At 58.9% G+C, this 17,103-nt stretch overlaps 1 protein-coding gene across 1 annotated transcript in view; it reads right to left on the bottom strand.

The window, feature by feature from the left end:
- Positions 1-16,331, bottom strand: part of HS6ST1 (heparan sulfate 6-O-sulfotransferase 1) — a 44,453-nt gene extending 28,122 nt beyond the window's left edge. The window contains exon 1 of the mRNA XM_027589211.2: positions 15,540-16,331. Coding sequence (XP_027445012.1) covers positions 15,540-16,066 — 527 coding nt within the window. The 5' untranslated portion in view covers positions 16,067-16,331. The remainder of the gene's footprint in view (positions 1-15,539) is intronic.
- Between the last annotated feature and the right edge of the window lie 772 nt (positions 16,332-17,103).

Below are 17,103 nucleotides of genomic sequence, written 5' to 3'. Positions count from 1 at the left end.
CAACAGCAAAAACACCAGCCCCCAGCAGGCAAAAAGCCTACACTGCATCTTGGGGCTAGGGACCACTGGCCCCCTTCCTCCCATCCAACCAACATCAGGTTTCTCTTTTGAGGTCCAGGTTGGGACAGCGGGAGATGTCAGGCCCTGGTCTGGTTGAGTTATGCCCTGCTCTGCCAACCTCATTTGGCTCTCTCCTACACCTTTATGCAAAACGGGGGACTCTTCCAGGGACCCCAAACAGATTTCAACCCCAAATTTCTGCACAGGATCACAGGCACACAAGGCATGCACTGAAGGCATGGCTGGTGTAGGCAAGATTGCACAGGAAGGCTCCTAGGTTGGGAAGCTGGGACCTTGGTCCCCAACCCAACTTGGCAGCCCCTCAAGTCCCTCAAGTCCCTGGGCTCACACTGGGATTGATGAAGTAGAGATTGCTGCCCAGGACAAAGACCACCAGCCTGCTGGAACCTGGCAGGGATGGGGCACACTAGAGCAGATGGTGGGCCCACTCACCCTCCCCACACTGGCCTCACTGCAGGGCCTTTCCCACCACTGTGCCATGCGGGGAGGTGTGGTGTCCTGGAGATGCCTGCCCTCCTGACCCTGAACCTCTGGTCTACCTGACGTGTGGTAGTGTGTATGTGTGTGTGTCTAACTGCGGGGGGCCATGTTGGGGGTGGTGGGTGTGCGTCTACTAGGGAGGGGGGTATGGGGAGCAGTGGGTGTGTCTACCTCGGGGGCTATATGTGGGCATAGTGGGTGTGTGCCTCGCTGGGGGCTGGTGGTGTGGGGTGTCTCTGGGGCTGCTGGCCCAGCAGCTGAGCAGCTCCTGTGGCTGGAGGTCTACAACCCCTGCCCCAGGCCTGTCTCTAGTCACCCTGTCCCCTTCCTCCAGTGAGGAAGGGAGAGGTAGCTGGGCCTTCAGACCCAACTATCTGTCCAGTTACCTGTTTGTATTTATCTCTTCAAGCAGGCCTGAAAAACACCTGGGGGAATGCAGGTGCTCAGGGTAGGCTCCATGACCGGAGCCTGGTTTCCTGCCTGGCAGAGTCACCCATGCCCTCAGCCCCGCAGTCACATACATGCTCCCAGGACCCTCAGTGCCAGGGGCCCCCACGCTCACTCCAGGAGGCCACCCCAGGGATGAGCCCCAGGGTGGCAACTCCAGCTTCAGCCCACAAACGCAGCACAGCCTCTTACCCTGTCCTGGCCTGGGGTCCTTGCCCATGGGAGCACAACCACCATGTGGCAGATGGGGTGAGGACAGTGGTGATGGCAGCCACAGAGAGCACCCACTGTACCCTGCCCGTCCTGCCTGCCTAAGAAACAAGGATGGCTGTCACTGTCATAGCCGGAGCCCCTTCTCCTGGGAGGGCAGGAAGGAGGAAGGGAACCCCAGGGTCCAGCTGTCTGAGGAGTCTGGTCTTTGACCCCCGACAAAGGCTCCCACAAAGCCCGGCCCTCCCACCTCTCTGTTGGGACAGGGCACCTGAGGGGTGGCCTGCCTTGGCTCTAGGCTGCTCCTCCACCCCTCTGCAATGGCAGCAAATCTTCCTTGAAAAGACACTTCCTTAAAGTCCTGGCCTGCTCTGAGGGGGTGAGGACGGAGGGATGGCCCAGCCACGGAGTGGAAAAATCCCTCAGCTCTTAAAGGGGGCTAGCACAAAGGAATTTCAAATGGGAGGAAACGTCCCCAAGGGCCCACCACTCGTAAGGAAAAAAGGAATTCTTGTTCCAGGATGTTTCTGAGTCACTGCTGGCTCCCCAGCTCGAGCTCCTGCCCGGAGCGTGTGTGAGTGTGGGTGGGCAGCCGTTGCGTGGCTGTGTGAGTGTGGTGCCTCGTGTGGCCCGTGGTCAGCCGCTCTCCCTCCTGGGGAGGGGCCGGCATCCCCCAGGCCCCCATGAACACAGCCCCAGCCTGAGGCTGCGGCCCTGGGAGCCGGAGGATGGCCTGTGATCGGCAGTGACACGTGGCACAGGCCATGATAAAGGCCAAGGCACCTGCTGTGGGAGCACGTGCCTGTCACCTCCTCTCCTGGGTGATGTGCACGGCAGGCATGAGGCCTGGAGGGGGCTGGGAGCCCGGGGAGATGCTGTGGTTATCAGCCCAGTGGCTGCCGGTTGTGTATATAATCTGTGCAGAGGAGGGAGGCGAATGGGTTTCTCCTGACCTCAGGGTCCTCTCCCTTGCTAAAGTCAAGCCCCAACGAGAAAACATTCCTGCCTGAGCAACAAAGCCAACCCTGTCCCTCAGGAATGCCTGCCGGCCACCTGGAAACCAGTCAGGCACCGGGAACCCGGAAGGCTGCTGGCCCTCCTGACCCCTTGCTGCACATTGCCCGGCCCAGTGCGGAGGCTTTCAGCCAGGCCCTGCGCTCTCAGCTGGGGCCTGGTCCCACAGACTCAGAGAGGCAGAGCAAGGGCAGAATGCCTGGTCCCGGGCCCAAGACGCCCAGGCCAGGTCTCAGCTATAGCGTGTACTACTGTTCTAGGCAAAAACCCTGCAGATAAATATTTAAAATATGGCTTCCAGGTCTACCACAAAATTTTCCATAGCCTTGAGTTTCTTCTTTGCTGCTTGTGAGATCGACCAGGTGAGCTATGGGTGACCTCTAACCCTGCCCAGGAGGCTAGGTGCGTTCCCACAATGGTCTGCCCTCAATAAGGGGCTGCACCTTAGGGGCAGCACCTGAGCCCATCCTGACTGTCTCTCCCTCTCTGAGGACGCTCTACAATGACAACTGCCAAGCAGCTGCAGCCACGGGTGTGGTTAGGGTCCAGACGGGGCTCCAGGACACCTGAGTTCAAGTCCCGGGTCTGCTACCTAAGCCATGTGACCTCTGGCAAGTCACCTGGACTCTCTGAGCCTCTGCTTCGGCATTTGTGATGGGAGAAGTGGAGCCACCTCCCAGTGACCTGGGCAGTGCCTGCCCCTCGGTCCCTGCAGGCCAGTGCCAAGTCCCTGGCAGGGTGAGTGGGGGTCCAGGGTACATCCAGATTAAAGCCAGAGCAAGATGTCAAAAGACCCTAACTTGGTATAACCTGGAGAAAACCTGCATCTGGCCTGACAGACGGACAGCAGAAACGCTACCCAAGGGGGTCAAGACCCTCATGTTGCCCCTGTGAACTGGAGGGAGCTGACAGTGTAAGCCATGGGATGTGCCTACTACCAAGACCCCTGGGCCCTCCTGCATCTGGGCTGCCTGTCAGACACAGCTGGGCAGCCCTGGCAGGGAAAGGCAGGGACCGCGATCTTGATCTGATGTTGGTGTCCATCTCAAGACTGCACGGAATTAGGGCTCAGGAAAAACCTACCGAACGAATTAAAACAACTCACAAGGCTCCATGCACAAAGCCCAGGCTGGTTAAGGCCGGGATTTCCTGTTACCTCAGTAGGCAACAGCTGCCGGCCCACAAGGCTCAGGCTCCTACACCAACTGGCTGTGTGGCCTGGCCAGGGCTCAGAGCTGAAGCAGGCCAGGGGAAGCCATCACCCCTAGGCTCTCTGGTAACTCACTGATCCTCCCGGGGAGGATTTCCCCTGGAAATGACCCGGAATAGCTCACACGGTGTCTTGAATGGACAGGGTACTGTTCTGCAGGAGGCTGGCTGGGCTGCAATGCCACCGCAACCCGGCCATCCCATTCGTGGCGCACTGGAAGGGCCGTGAAGTCAACCCTGTCTGCAGCTCTAGGACCAGACCTGTATGCCTAGCCCCACCACAGGCTGCCTCTGGCTTGGCGGGCGGACAGACACGGTGGCCGGAGACGGCAGGGCTCAGGCTGGGGAGCATGCAGAGAACAGAGGGCTGGTGAGAGGGATGACAGGAGCCTGCTCAACCTTGCCGCACCACACAAGGCCCATCTCCCTCAGCCAGGTGGGGTTCTTTGGTCTGTTGGGAGCCCCTGCCAAATGCGGAACCGCTCTGTGGTTCAGATTGGGCTGCATGGACAGTGCCCATCCTCCAGACAGACGTGGTGGTGTGTGAGGGAGCCCAAGGCACTGGCTGCTGGTCTCTGGTTCTCGAGTCTTCTATGCATCTAACCTCCCTGAGGTGAGAGAGGGCCCATGAGCCAGAAGGACACCAGGGCCTCTGCAAAGCTCTCATATTCTGGGATTCTGCTGGCCTGGTGTGCATTTTGTGCCTCTGGGTGAAGCCCTGCCTGATGCTCATTGGGTTCCCCTCCCACTCAACTGCTCGAGGACAGGGGTCTGCTTCTGCTCTGAAGAGCCCCACATCCATCCCACCACCCTCCTTTTATCCACTTGGCTAAAACCTGACCACTTTTTACTTGATAAAAATGGCATTTTCCACTGGGCACACTGTCAGCCTAGTTTCCAGGAAAGCGAAGGAACAAACTTCCCCTTACAAGACTGGGCTTCCTGAACGCTTGTGTTGAATGGGTTAGAGCAGGACTCGGTAAGCCCTGACTTCCAGGGTTCAGATGGTGGGCCGGCAAGCAGCCTTCTGTCTGGACTTGTACGAGTAGAACAAGCTGCCCAGACCTGCTTGCCTGCCTGCCTGCCGGCCACAAGGGAACAGAGGACAGGCGGAGGGGGCCTGTGCCTGGGGCTGTGGTCACTCCTCTTTGGGACGAGGGGTCCCGGAGGGCTGCAGTGGGCTGGGCAGGAAGGAGAGCTGTGGCAAGGGTTTGAGGCTGCACAGGTGAGGCTTCGGCTCTCCACATAGGGCAGGAGCGCCCTCAGCAGTGGCCTACCTCCTCCCTGGCTTTGTGCCTGACTGGGCAGGCCCTCGCCTCACAGCAAATTCCCCTGGGAAGCCATCTGCTCTGCCCTTCCTCTGTTCCACCTGCCCTTGATCCCCATTGTACCATCTTGGGCTCCTGGAAAAGCCCACCCTTGAAGCAGCCCTGTTACCCTTCACCATGGCAGGCGGAGTGCTGGGCTTGAACCCTGTGCCCAGGAGATGCCTGGCTCTCCCCTTCCAGGTGGGGACCCTGGGGAGGGGTTAACGGGAAGCCCCAGAGCCAGAGGCCTGTGTGTGAATCCCACCTCAGCCAAGTGACCAATTACTCAGGCTCTCTGAGCCCCGGTTTTCTCATCTGCCAAGTGGGGCCCCTGAGAGAGAGGCGAAAGCAAGGATGGCCTGGCAATGAGCAGACGTGGTGGTCAGTACAATCACTCTTTGCTCCTGACCTGTGCCCTCCAGGCGAGGACACCTGCTTGTCCTGTAAGCGGGGTGCACACGGCACAGCACCTTCACTTCACACAAGCCCCCCACCTCGTTAGCTGCCGTCTGGCTGGAGGACCTCCTCCTACTGGTGCAAAGTTTCCCCCACGGGGAATAGGGAGCAAGATTCCAGAGAAAATGCCACGGGGCCTCACCAGGCCTCACTGCTCCAAGACGACACCCCCATGCCACCTCTTGCTGCTGGGATGCAGACGCCAAACTCAATGTTTGCTGGTCCTCCTCTCCCAAGGACACCAGTGCTCCAGAAAAGTCAGTATTTACACATGAGGCTCTCAAGCTCATAACTCAGAGGGGAGATGCCCACCCGCTGCCCACGTTTGTTCTTGGGGCCCCATGAGCCCTGTGGTGGCAGGAGCTAATTCTCAGATGGACAGTGATGTATAGGCCAACTGGGGATGTGGTCTAGAAGCAAATGCTGCACATACAGGGCTGGGGCCATGTGGGGCTAAGTGTGGGTGGGGTACATTTGAAGGCCCAGGGATGACGAGAGGAGGGTGCAGGAACCTCATCCACAGAGAAGGGCCATGCAGGGACAGCCCTGGGGTGTGGCTGCAGCAGACAGGGACCAGGCACCAGACTGGGGCCAAGGCAGTGGTGTCTGGCTCCTTGGCCAGGCTGGGGAGTGACACAGGCCTCGCTCTGGGGAAGCCCTGCCTAGGTTTCCACTGGGCGGGAAGGAGGCTCCTGTGACCTCAGAGCAGTGGGTTCCAGGCTCTGGTTTTGACTGCAGGATCCTTTTCCCAATCCAGTCTCACAGGGGCCCCAACAACCAGGATCTATGGGTGCGAGACGACAGGCAGGAGGACCGTGGACTTGTTTGGCCTTCTGGGCGGGGCTCAGGCAGCGGCTGCCCGTTGCTGCTGAGGGCTTCCAAGGAAGGCCCTGGGGGTGTTCCTCCCGTAGGAAGGATGGCTGGTTAGTCGGCCATCTGTCTATCTACTCAGTCTTCTGGCTGAGCTCCAACCACATGGGGCCCCACAGGGGTTCACTTCTCTCCATCCCCTGCACGTGCACCCGGTGCCATTGGCTGGAGGAAAGAGGCCTGGAGGACCTGCCTGGCCCACACCAGCGAAGGCATCAGTAAACCAAACGCTCAGAATGACTTGCAGTGTGGAAGGACAGTAGGGAGGAGAGGCCTGGCAAGCACGGCACCCACAGAACTTAGTACCAGGAGACGCGAGGAGGACACACCACCCCTCAGGGCAGAAAACAGCCCGGAGACACAAACAGGTAAGTGGGGGGGCGGGGGGGGGAACCTCAGTGGTGGCAACCTGGTAATGGGATGCCTGGGATGCCTGTCTCACCAGCCACAGGGTCAGGCGCTAAGACCACAGCGGTCCATCTCACAGCTGCTGGCCTGACAAAGATGACCGTGTCTTACAGGCCACACGGTGGGGGCACGTCGGCATGGTGTGGGGGATGAACCTCAGGCACAGTGTTGGGAGTCTGAGGAGCCAGACTGGAGAGCACCAGTCATGGACCACCTGCCCTCCAGCCCACTCCTAGGGACACGCGAGGACGGGAGGCCAGGCCTGGCCACTACTACCTGGTCTGTGAAACACTACTCCTGTCTGCTCTTGGAACAAAGCACGGGAGGAAAAGAGATGCGTCTAGACAAACGATGTTAAGTCCAGCAGTCAACGAATTAAATATGCATGTCATGGGCCAATGTGGATAAATCTCAACAACAAGGCTGAGTGAAGAAAGCAAGAAGATCAAGTACAGTCTGATGCAGGTTCTGGAGAGTGTGTCAACAGTGCTGGGTGCTGTTTAAGGGATACGCGTTTGCGGTGAAAATCTAAAAAAGGGGGCTGGAAACCACGAAATGCACACAGTGGTGAGGGGGGCAGGGTGGCAGAGGGGAGCCATAGCAGGCTGCCTTGGTGCCCCTGTGTTAAACTCGCAATGAGGACAGAGGGACTGGTGGCACAGACCACGGCCATCACCAAGTGAAAACACAGGCCCGCCACATCACACATCAACACCAGTGGAAGGGTGAGCACAGTCCGGGGCTTTCTCGACATCCACGGAGGAAGCAAAGTGAAGCCCTTGACGGGAAGGAACAGGGTGGTCCCCAATGCCAAAGCCCGGGGTGAGCAGGACGCCCCTATGGCCAGAGCACGGCACATCTTGCATCTCAGGTTGTCATGTCAGAAGGCCAGTGATGCTTGGTGAATGTCCCACATAAGGGGACCCTAGCTACCCAGACTTCGGGTGCTGTAAGGAAGCCCCTGCTGGCCCTTAAGCTGACCAAGACAGGTGCTAAATGCCTAGCTGGCCCTGAAGGGCCCTTCCCTGTCCACAGAGAGAGGGGATGCACTGTGGCCTCTTGTAAAAAAGTCTCTAGCACCAGGCACAGTTCCAACTCTGAGGCAGGCACTATCAGTATGCCCATTTTACAGATGGGGAAACTGAGGTCACAGAGCTTGTGAGTGGCAGAACCAGGATTCGACCCAGATGGGTCCAGCTCCAAGCCTGGGCCCCCACCCTTGCTCTGCTGTCCAACCTGACCACCCACTGTTCCTGTTCTCCCACCTGCTTTGAGCTGTTTCCTCCCGCTGGCTTCTTCGCTGCTGGGCTGCCCGTGGACAGCCTGCCCGTGGATGGCCTTTGTCCCTCCATGCCACGGTGGGCAGAGTGAAGCTTATGGCGCTGGCTACCTGCTGGGGTCTGGCTTGTCCGACGCCTTCTGCTACACCCAGGCAGGCAAGGGCAACAAGGCTCAGAGAGTTCCAGGCATATCCAGGTCCCAGACTGGTGTGACTCAAGAGCTCAGATGTTCAAATGTCCACCCTGGTGCATCGGGGCCGTCTCCAGAGACACCAGAGTCCCCAGCTCCTGCCTGCCCACTGACTCCCTTCAACTCTACAGCTTTATAAACAATTAGCTCCAGACTTTTAATCTCTCTAGTTACTATCTTTCTAGACAATTACTGATTTGCTGTGATTCCCTCCCCCCGTTGGGCCTTTTAACGTTCCCCATGTAAAGACACGAAGGCAGCTGTGCAGCTCACGTGCGGCCCTCAGAGCCAGGCCAGATGCACAGTTGTCGGGGGCCGCCTCTTACTGAAGCCCCTGTCCCGTCCCCACAGCCAGCCTCCCGCTGGGCTGTGGCAAGCCACTGACAGCCCGCTTTACACCCGAGGGCCTGGGCCCCGCTTCTGGGCCATGAGGCCCGTGCTCCACCTCGGACCACAGAATTCTAAGGGGTTAGAGAGCGGCTCCTTTAAGACCCAGACACAATCTGGGGCTGGAAGGACTATGCAGTCATGGAAGTCATGGGTAATAAGTCACTGGTTCCTCTAGAGAACCAAATGACAAACTCCATGCCCCATTTTTGAGATGGGGAAACAGGCTCAGACCTAAGGTGAGAAAGGCTGCCCAGGGGGTTCCTCTCTCCTCCTCTGCTTCCTTGTGGAGGAAGCTGCTGCCTGGACCCTCTGGATAAAACCCAAAGTCGAGTCCCACCCGTCTCTCTGTCCTCACTGGGGCCTCAGAGCCCCCGTCTACATAGAGACAGCCCATGAGCTCCTGTGGAACTTGGGCATGTCAGTCCCCACAGGCAGCCCTGGTGAACAGAGGCCCCAGACCCAGGATGGTTGGCTAACCGAATGAAAGACCAGCAGCTGGGGTTGGGGTGGGGCCTGCAAGCGGTCCAGGCGCTCTGGAGGAAGCCTCGAGAGAGGTGGAAGCAGACAGCACTGCAGGGAAGGGATGCTGGCTGGCCTGCGGGGCTGTGCCTCCGAAGCAGAGCTTCTAGCACCCAGAGGTGGCCGGAGCCTGGCCAGGGGCAGCGGGTGCCATGGGAGAGAAGGGCTGCCCTGGCTGGTTTCTGCTCCCCCATTGAGGAAAACAGGCCCCAGGCCCAGGCTGGGGCAGGATTGTGTGTGGTCTTCAGTGGCTGGGCAGCCTATGCCCACCGCCACCCGGCTGGTCCTGATGTCCTCTAACAGCTGCCCATGGCGGGCGGGTGGCCTGGGATCAGCATGCTAACTCTCCAGTGTGTGTCTATGTGCACGCCACACTTCCAGAATAACCAGCCCAGCAAGCTAGGGACTTGGGACACAGCCACACCAGGAACCTTGGGAGAAGAGAGACATCAGACCACATTCCAGGACAGCCTGGACACCAGCGCCTGGGCCTCTGTTTGTATCTTTGTAGCTGGGACAGCATCTCACCCCAAGGGTCCTGGCAACCCAAACAGAGAGCAAAAACTTAATAGGAAGAAAAAGAGCCAATGAAGTTCTGGAAGGGCAAGAACAAGAGTCTGGAGAGACAGAAATTTTCCTGCAAACCTATTTCCTCATCTGTGAGTGCCGGCAAGTGAGCCTAAGGTACAGGTCTCAAGGAAAAGGAGAGCAGAGTTGCCAATAAGAAGTATCCATGTGGTTATAAATAATTGCTGAGGAGAAGGACTCAGAAACCACCTTCTCAGGAGAGAGCTTGAGTGCCCTTCCCGTTTCTCGAACTCTCCACAGACCAGCGGAATCATGTCCTGGCCAGAATCACACAGCCCCTCCAACAGGGCCAGGTGGCAGGCTGGTGGCTGCAGGCCCTCAGGACCACCTGGGGACAAGCCGATCACATGGGAGTGGCAGCATGGGGGGCGGTGCTGGAGGCCCCTGCTTGCTGCCACAGATGGCAGCCAGCAGCACGCACATCAGCAAACCTTGCCGGTGCTACCTTGCCAGAGCCAAGTGGATGTGGCCTGATTCTTGTCTTACTGCTACTCTGGTGAAGGCCGCCAGATGTTTTCCAGTAAAGCAACGACGCAGGTCTGCATGTGAAATTGCCCGTGTCTGCCCAGGGTCTTGGAAGCTGCATGTGCTGAACCTGGCTGGTCTGCCTGAACGGTTGGCTATTGTTCTCACCCACCGACAGTCTTCCCGGCTGGGGCGGGGAGCTGGTGCAGCAGAGGGCTGGTGGGGCACACAGGCTTCAGGACACTCTCCAGGCTGCGAGACTCTGCAAGTTCCCCAACTTTTCTGGGCCTTGACTTCCTTATATGGGAAACTGGGACAATCTGCATTGTTGGGGGTGGTGGGGCCAAATGAGATGACCCATTCCAAGTGCCCACTGAGTGCTTGGGGGACAAGAGCCAGCCTCCTTTCTGCACCCTGGCTTCCTCAGATTTGGGTCCCCCATAGCCCACCACTCGGCTCTCTGGGCAGGGCCAAAAAGCAGATATCCGTGACCAGATGAGCAGGTACTGGGGTGACTGGGCCTGGATCCTCCCAAACCCCCTGAAGTTTAGACCAGCCCTGAGAGTGCTTGCACCAAGCAGGACTTTTTGATAAAAACCACAGAGAGACGTATTTTGCTGATTTAAGAAAGCAGACTCTTTTCAAACCCACAACACTATTCAATACTAAACGGGCACTCAAATACCACACGTGGCAACATCGTAAGGCACAGACTTTCTGAAAAGTAACTTCACACTTACACTGACAGTATTTGAACCTTCAGACCTTTCACCTCAGAAATCCACTCCTGGGAACTTACAAAGGAAATGAGAGCTAGGTAAAACATTTACACACAAGGACATCCACTCCAGCATTACTTACGAGAGCCAGAAACGGGAAATCTGCACGTTCAACAACACAGCAGAACTAACAACCCACCCAGGGGGAGGGGGTTGTCTGCAGCTACTAAAATATTAAGTTTTTAATAAGAAGTAACAACATTTATGGAGAATTCATATTACGGTTTCAATTATAGTAAAAAAAGAAAAGCATATGCGAGGCACAGTCAGTTTTCTTTTCTCTTTTATGTTTTCCTCCCAATTATCACATAATCATCACAACAACAAAACAACAAGAGGATAAGATGTGAAAGAAAAAGACTCAGGGTCCCTTAAGGATGACAAAGTCGGGCCTCTGCTGACCGCCTGCCACTCCCCACATACAGCAGCTAAATCTCTCACACCACCAACTGAGAAAGAAAGAAAAAGACAAGGGGCCTCACAGGCCCCAGGGGTAGGCTCTCTGACCCGGGAGCAGACAGTCCCCAGATCAGAGCCAGCCTCACTATAGCACAGTGGTCCAGCCCACTCTGCGTGACCCCAGCTCTTACAAGTGAGGGGTCTAGAAGGTCAGGAAGCCCTGGTCTTGCAAGTCTTTGGTGCTTTAAAGAAAGCATGAGTTACATAGCTAATTTCACAAGCCAGAGCACCATTTAACATAATTTTCAGTAAGCTACTTGAAAGTTTGCCTTCTTGCGCATTTGCCTAAAAAGATGTGTTTTGTTTTGGCTATGAATGTAAATCTAATTCTGAACATCGTGACCTCACAGTGCCCTCATCTCCATGCAAGGCTTCCCTAGGCGATTCAGGCCATGGTGACACTCCAACCAGATCCCTTAGGTGGCTGGGCCCATTCATGGGTTCCAGTCACGTGCTCTAGGTAACATCTGCCCCAGCGTAGGCAAATGCGGGCTTTGTCCCTTGATCACATGTAAGAGAGTAATTGTGAAGGCAAGTTGGAAATTGTTGAGTGCCGCAGAAAGAATTGTTACAAAAATGCCCCAATTTTAAGTCTGCCCAACCTGGCTGGGCAGGTTGCACTGCACTCAAGGCTGACTCGAATCTCATTCACTAGAGGACTCATGGAGGGGCACGGCTCCTGGAGAGGGTGTGGGGCCAGGAAGAGAACATTCTAGTTGGTGCCAACATGTGGGCAGTACCCACTCAGCATCCGAAGAGTGCCAACATGCTGTGGACATGTCAGGATGGCCAAGGGCATCTAAAGCAACAGGGTGCTGCCAGGGAAGGCTTCCTGGAGGAAGGGGCAGCAGGGCTGAGGGGAGAGGAGGAGCCAGCAGAGGAGTGGGAGGAGCGGACAGCATCCTGGGGCAGAAGGTAGCAAAGGCTCAGCTGAGAGCACTGGCAGATTTCTGGAACACAGAGGAACTCAGGAGAGCGGAGGGTATGTGACCAGAAAAGAGGCTGGGGACTGGGAGGGTACAGGCCATCGATTCTAGGGCTCCTACACAGCAATATCACAGATGCTGGAAGCCCACAAGGGGCTCCCGGAAGCCATACTGGGGACCCAAATGCCCCTGGTGGCTCTGAATGAAGGCTACACAATTTCAGGAACATTTCCAGGGCCACCCAGGCCAGATCCGTGTCTCCTCTTCTGTCCCCTTTAGGCAGATGGGGAGAGGAAGGAGAGACATTCTGGCTGTTAGGAGCGCTATCCTGATTCTATGAAGTAACATGGAGCATGGGGTGCAGAGACACTAACTGAAGTGGCCCTCGGCAACAGCTGGCCGGCCACCCGCCTGCTGCCTGTGGGCAGCCTCACGACTCCAAGGTCAGTCCTTCCTGGGGGCCTTTCAAGCACACTGGCTGATGCTAGCAGGTGTGACAGCCCCCTCAATGGACACAGTCCATAACAGGGACCTACTGATGCTTTGCTCACGCACCTTTTTCTCTCTTTCAACTTAGGAAATACTAACCACTGCTAGAAGCTGCAAACTGTATTCCAGGAAGGTACATCTCCTCATCTTGAAGTTTGTCACCTCAACACCTGCCCAGCTTAGAACCCCCAAAGCTGATGCCGTGTGATAGGGAGGTTCTGGAGCTGTGGAAACCCCAATCCACTGAGTCACAAGGCCTGCCTCTCCTAGGCCCCCCAGTACTGCAGACACTAGCACCAGGAGCTGGGAGAGGCTTGGTGGAGTTTCTAGAAGCACTCCTTATGGCAGGGAAGCATTCATTCACACCCTGTAACACGCTTGGCCCGGGGGACCAGGGAGGAAGGAAAGGTCCTCACCCTAAGCCCAGACCCCCAGGGCCCTGTCAGGGTGGCTCTTGGAGCCAGGCCCATCCCCTCTGCAGTTACCCAGCCAGGTGGTCACTCCAGCACCCACAGGGCCATGGGGGAGGGCAAGCCCTGGTCTGCTGGAAGGAGAGTGAGGGTAACATCTGGAGCTCCTGAAACCAGGCATTCCATGGATCTGGCCACTGACAATATTTGTCCAGAGAGGTGCTGGGTCCCTGGGGCAGGTGGGAGAACTGCATCCTGACCTTCAAAGCATCCTGGTTCAGCCCCAGACTAGGGGAACACTCAGCAGGTGAACCTCAGTCCAATAGGCTTATAAACACACAAAGCCAATATTACCCGGGCCTCTCAGGGAAGCTCATTAAAAAAGCAATCTACCTAGCGCCTGGAACAGAAATGAAGGGGGCGGGGGAGAACAGCACAGAAGATGAAGCTCTGTCACCTGCCTCACGGCACAGCGCACTTCCAAAGTGGACAGGAGAGGGAAGGCCTCCTGAGGACCCTGGAAATCCCTCCTCCACCTGGCCTGCATGCTGCTGAGCTCAGCAACTTCGAGGCAGAGGGGCTGGCAGCCCACCATAGCAAGTGGCATCCGGCTGACTAGGCACGGCATTTTCTATTCTTGCTACACACACCCACCCTGAGGAGGGGGTGCTGGGCCTCCCTCGTGCAGCACCTGGGGGCTCTGTCTGCTCCACTTGGTCTCCGGGCTCTTGTCTGCAAGGGTGGCTGGGCCTCCCTCTCTGGTGGACAAACGCCAGAGAAGGGAGATCAGGGGGCCCTTCATCCTGGTGACCCAAAGGGAAACAGCCTCAGGAGACAGGCTGCAGAGAGTGTCCTGGTCTTGGCAGCCCCCAGAACAAATTCTGCACACTGTCCCCTCTGGGAGTCTCCCACGCTAATTCCCTCTGGCAGACAGGATGGTGACTACCCCCATCCCCACTACCGCAGGCAGGGAGGTGCTCACCCGGGCCTATTTGGGTTGGTCCGTGCCCAGGTCTGGGGGACTACAGTCCTGGTAGGCCAGCAGCTGCGAACTCCAGACCTGGCTCAGTCTAGCATAGAGTGGCTGGCCACAGGGGCAAAGGCGTGGGAGGTGGGTGCTACACCAGGAAAGCGCACCCATGCAAAGCAGACCAAGTGCTGAACAGGAAGCAAGGCTTTAAGGGCTTTGGGCCTTAAGAGACCTGGAACATCACCTCGCAGGCTCGAGCTGCCATCTGGGGGCAGGGGGTGGGGCAGCCAAGGGAAAGTAAGATGACCTCTGTCCCCAGCTCTAGGGCCCTAATTTCCTGACAGGGAAAGACCACAGGAGGACTGAAGAACTGAGCAGGAGAGCAATGCCATGGACCACGTTTCACCGTGGACTGGCCAGATCCTCAACCTTTATCCCCCAAACACATCAGAGACCCTGCTCTCTCTTGACCCAGAAGAGTGCCAACAAACACAGCTACATAGCTCACATAAACTCCCCCACCCCCAGCCTGTCTGTAAGTGCAGTCCTAAGACAAATACAGAATATAAACAAGGCACAGGCAAGAAGACCTCACTCCTGGCCCTTCCCAGCCCAGATATCATGGGGAGAAGGCCCCCAGGGCACCAATATGAACAGGAGAAAAGAATCCGATTTTTAAGCACTGGAAACCCAGCCTGCCCTCTGAGGTTGTGGTTACAAAGTGCCTCCCAGGAGAGCTGCCCCCCACACAGTCAGCCCTATGCCTCCAACCTCCACAGAAATGGGGGACCCCCAAGGAAAGTGTCTGGTTGCATAGGTACCCCTGACCAACTCAGCTCCCCCAATCTAGCCGTTGGTCTGCTTTTGCTCCTTTTTCGGAGGGAACTTACAACCGGTTCTGGCCCAACTGGTGAGGGCAGGCAGCATTGCCTCCTCCCCGCCCCCAGCCCCAGGTCACACTCAGGCCTTTGTTCTACCTGCACACACCGGCAGGCAGAGCCCACCCCCCTCCCTGGCAGCTCCTCCCCAGCCCTCTCCAGGCAGGCTGGGGGGCTGGGGGCCTCACAGGTGCAGGGGGAGAGGCACTTCACTTCTCTCACTTACGCTTCGGGTGTGTGTGCGGCCAAGGCAAGCGAACACTCCAGGTGGGCTACACACGCAAAAGAACCCACTTTCCCGCCCGAAGACACCAGGCTAGCCCGGACCCACAGCTGGGGCGGGCCAGATTTTACACTGGCCCGCGACGCAAGGCAAGTCACGGCCCCAGGACAGTGGGCTGTGACCCGAGGGAAGCCCAGGCACTGCGCAGCCTGGGAGGCAGGGGTGGTGGAGGGGGAAAAGTAGAAAGGCGAGGTGAAGAAGGTGAGAATAGGGGGCAGGGTGACAACGGGCCGCAGCGGAGGAACTGGGAGCTCCGGTCGCCCAGCAGGTCGGGAGGAGGTCCACAGCGGCTGCGGCGAGTGGGAGCCCCAAGAGTACAGGAGAGGAGAGCAGGGAGGGCAAGGAGGGCAGAGCGGGACCAGGGGAGCACGGCGGGGGCACGGGCTGGAGCAGCAGCCGCTAGCTGGGACCCCGTCGCTCCGGGCTCTCACCTGGGCGTGCGCAACGCGGCGGGGTCGCGACGGTCCAGCACGCCGGGCACGCAGTTGGTGAGCTCGGTCCAGTCGGCGTGCAGCCCGCAGCTCCAGCCCGTAGAGAAGCGGGAGAAGAGCCAGGTCTCGCGGCGGTTGGGCCGGTAGCAGGTGCACTTCTTCTGGCCGGGCCGGCAGTCGCAGGGCACCTCGAGGCGCACGTTTTGCACGAGGTGGCGGCCGAAGGTGGTGCCACCGGTCTTCTGGATGTGCAGGAAAACGATCACATCGTCGCCCTTCATGTCGAACCGCAGCGAGCGCTCCAGCTCGCGCACAGGGAAGTAGTACTTCTTCTCGTAGTGCGGGTCGGGCGTGGGGAAGAGGTCCAGGTCGTCGGGCGGCGCGCGGCCGCCGGGCGCGCCCAGGCTCAGCCCCGGGCCCGCGTACTGGTACAGGATGAGCATGAAGCACGCTGAGCCCGCCACCACCAGCACGAACTTGCTGGCGCGCTCAACCATGGTCCTGCCGCCGGCGCGCCGCCGCCGCATGTGTCACCATCGCCGGCGGCCCGGGCGCGGGGCGCGGGGCCTGGGAGGGCGGGGGGCGCGGGCGCAGCTGCCTCCGCCGCCGCCGCTGCCCGCGCTCCGGCCCGGCCCGGCTACTCGGCGCCCAGGCCGCCCGCAGCGGCGCGGGCCCCGGCCCTGCGCGGCGCCATGGCTGCTCTCCGCCCGGCCCCGGCTCCGGCTCCCCGGGCCCGACCCCGGGCTCGGTTCCGGCTCCGCTCCGGCCCCGGCCCGCGCCCCCTGCGGCCCGGTGCCGGCCACTCCGCTCCGCGCCGCGCCGAGAACGCTCTGCACCGCCCCGCGCGCCGCCGCGTCTCCGCAGTCCGCCGCCGCCCCGCCCCGGCCCGCCCCCGGCCCGCCCCCGTGGCGCCTCTTGCCGTAGCCGCCCGCGCCGATCCTCGGCTCCGCCCCCTGGAGCTCGCGGGGCCTCAGGCGGGTGCTGGGCGCCAGGACCCGAGTCCCTGGCCGCGGCCAGAGCGCTCCGAGGCGGGCCGCCGCCGACTGGGAACTGGTTCCTGTCCGAGAATCGGGGCGGAGGAGCGACTGGGGAATTGGGGAACAGGGGTGCCGGCGGCCCTTCTGGGCTAGAGCGGGGAGCGCAGCAACCAGCACCCCTGGCGCCTGGGTCCCCCTCCCCCTCAAGTCTCGGCTGCTGGTGGAATATCCCCTAACGCGCTTCTCCGGAGGAAAGCTACTGACCTTGCACGCTGGGCGCTCTGAAGTTCCAAATGCGAAAGGAGCGGGCTGCGATTGGTGGGACTTGGGGTCGGTGGGGCCCGGGCGAGGGGAAGAGAAGGGAGTGCTGGGGGCGCAGAGCCCGGGGCGTGCGGCCGCGATCGGTATGCCTCTGCCCCACGGCATTGGGACAAGGACCTGGAGCTCCCCTTGGAAGATATACTGAGGTGTCCGCAGAGGCCTTGGGCCCAGCTCTACGCAGTCCACCTTCTTCTTTGAAAGGAGCCAGTGTGCATTTTTTTCTCCATGTTTAAGTTATAAAGAGTTGAGCCAATATTTAAAATTAT

Source organism: Zalophus californianus, chromosome 3, assembly GCF_009762305.2.
Source record: "Zalophus californianus isolate mZalCal1 chromosome 3, mZalCal1.pri.v2, whole genome shotgun sequence".
Lineage (NCBI taxonomy): Eukaryota > Metazoa > Chordata > Mammalia > Carnivora > Otariidae > Zalophus > Zalophus californianus.
The sequence above is the reverse complement of the archived record's forward strand: the minus strand, read 5'-3'. Positions and strand labels throughout refer to the sequence as shown.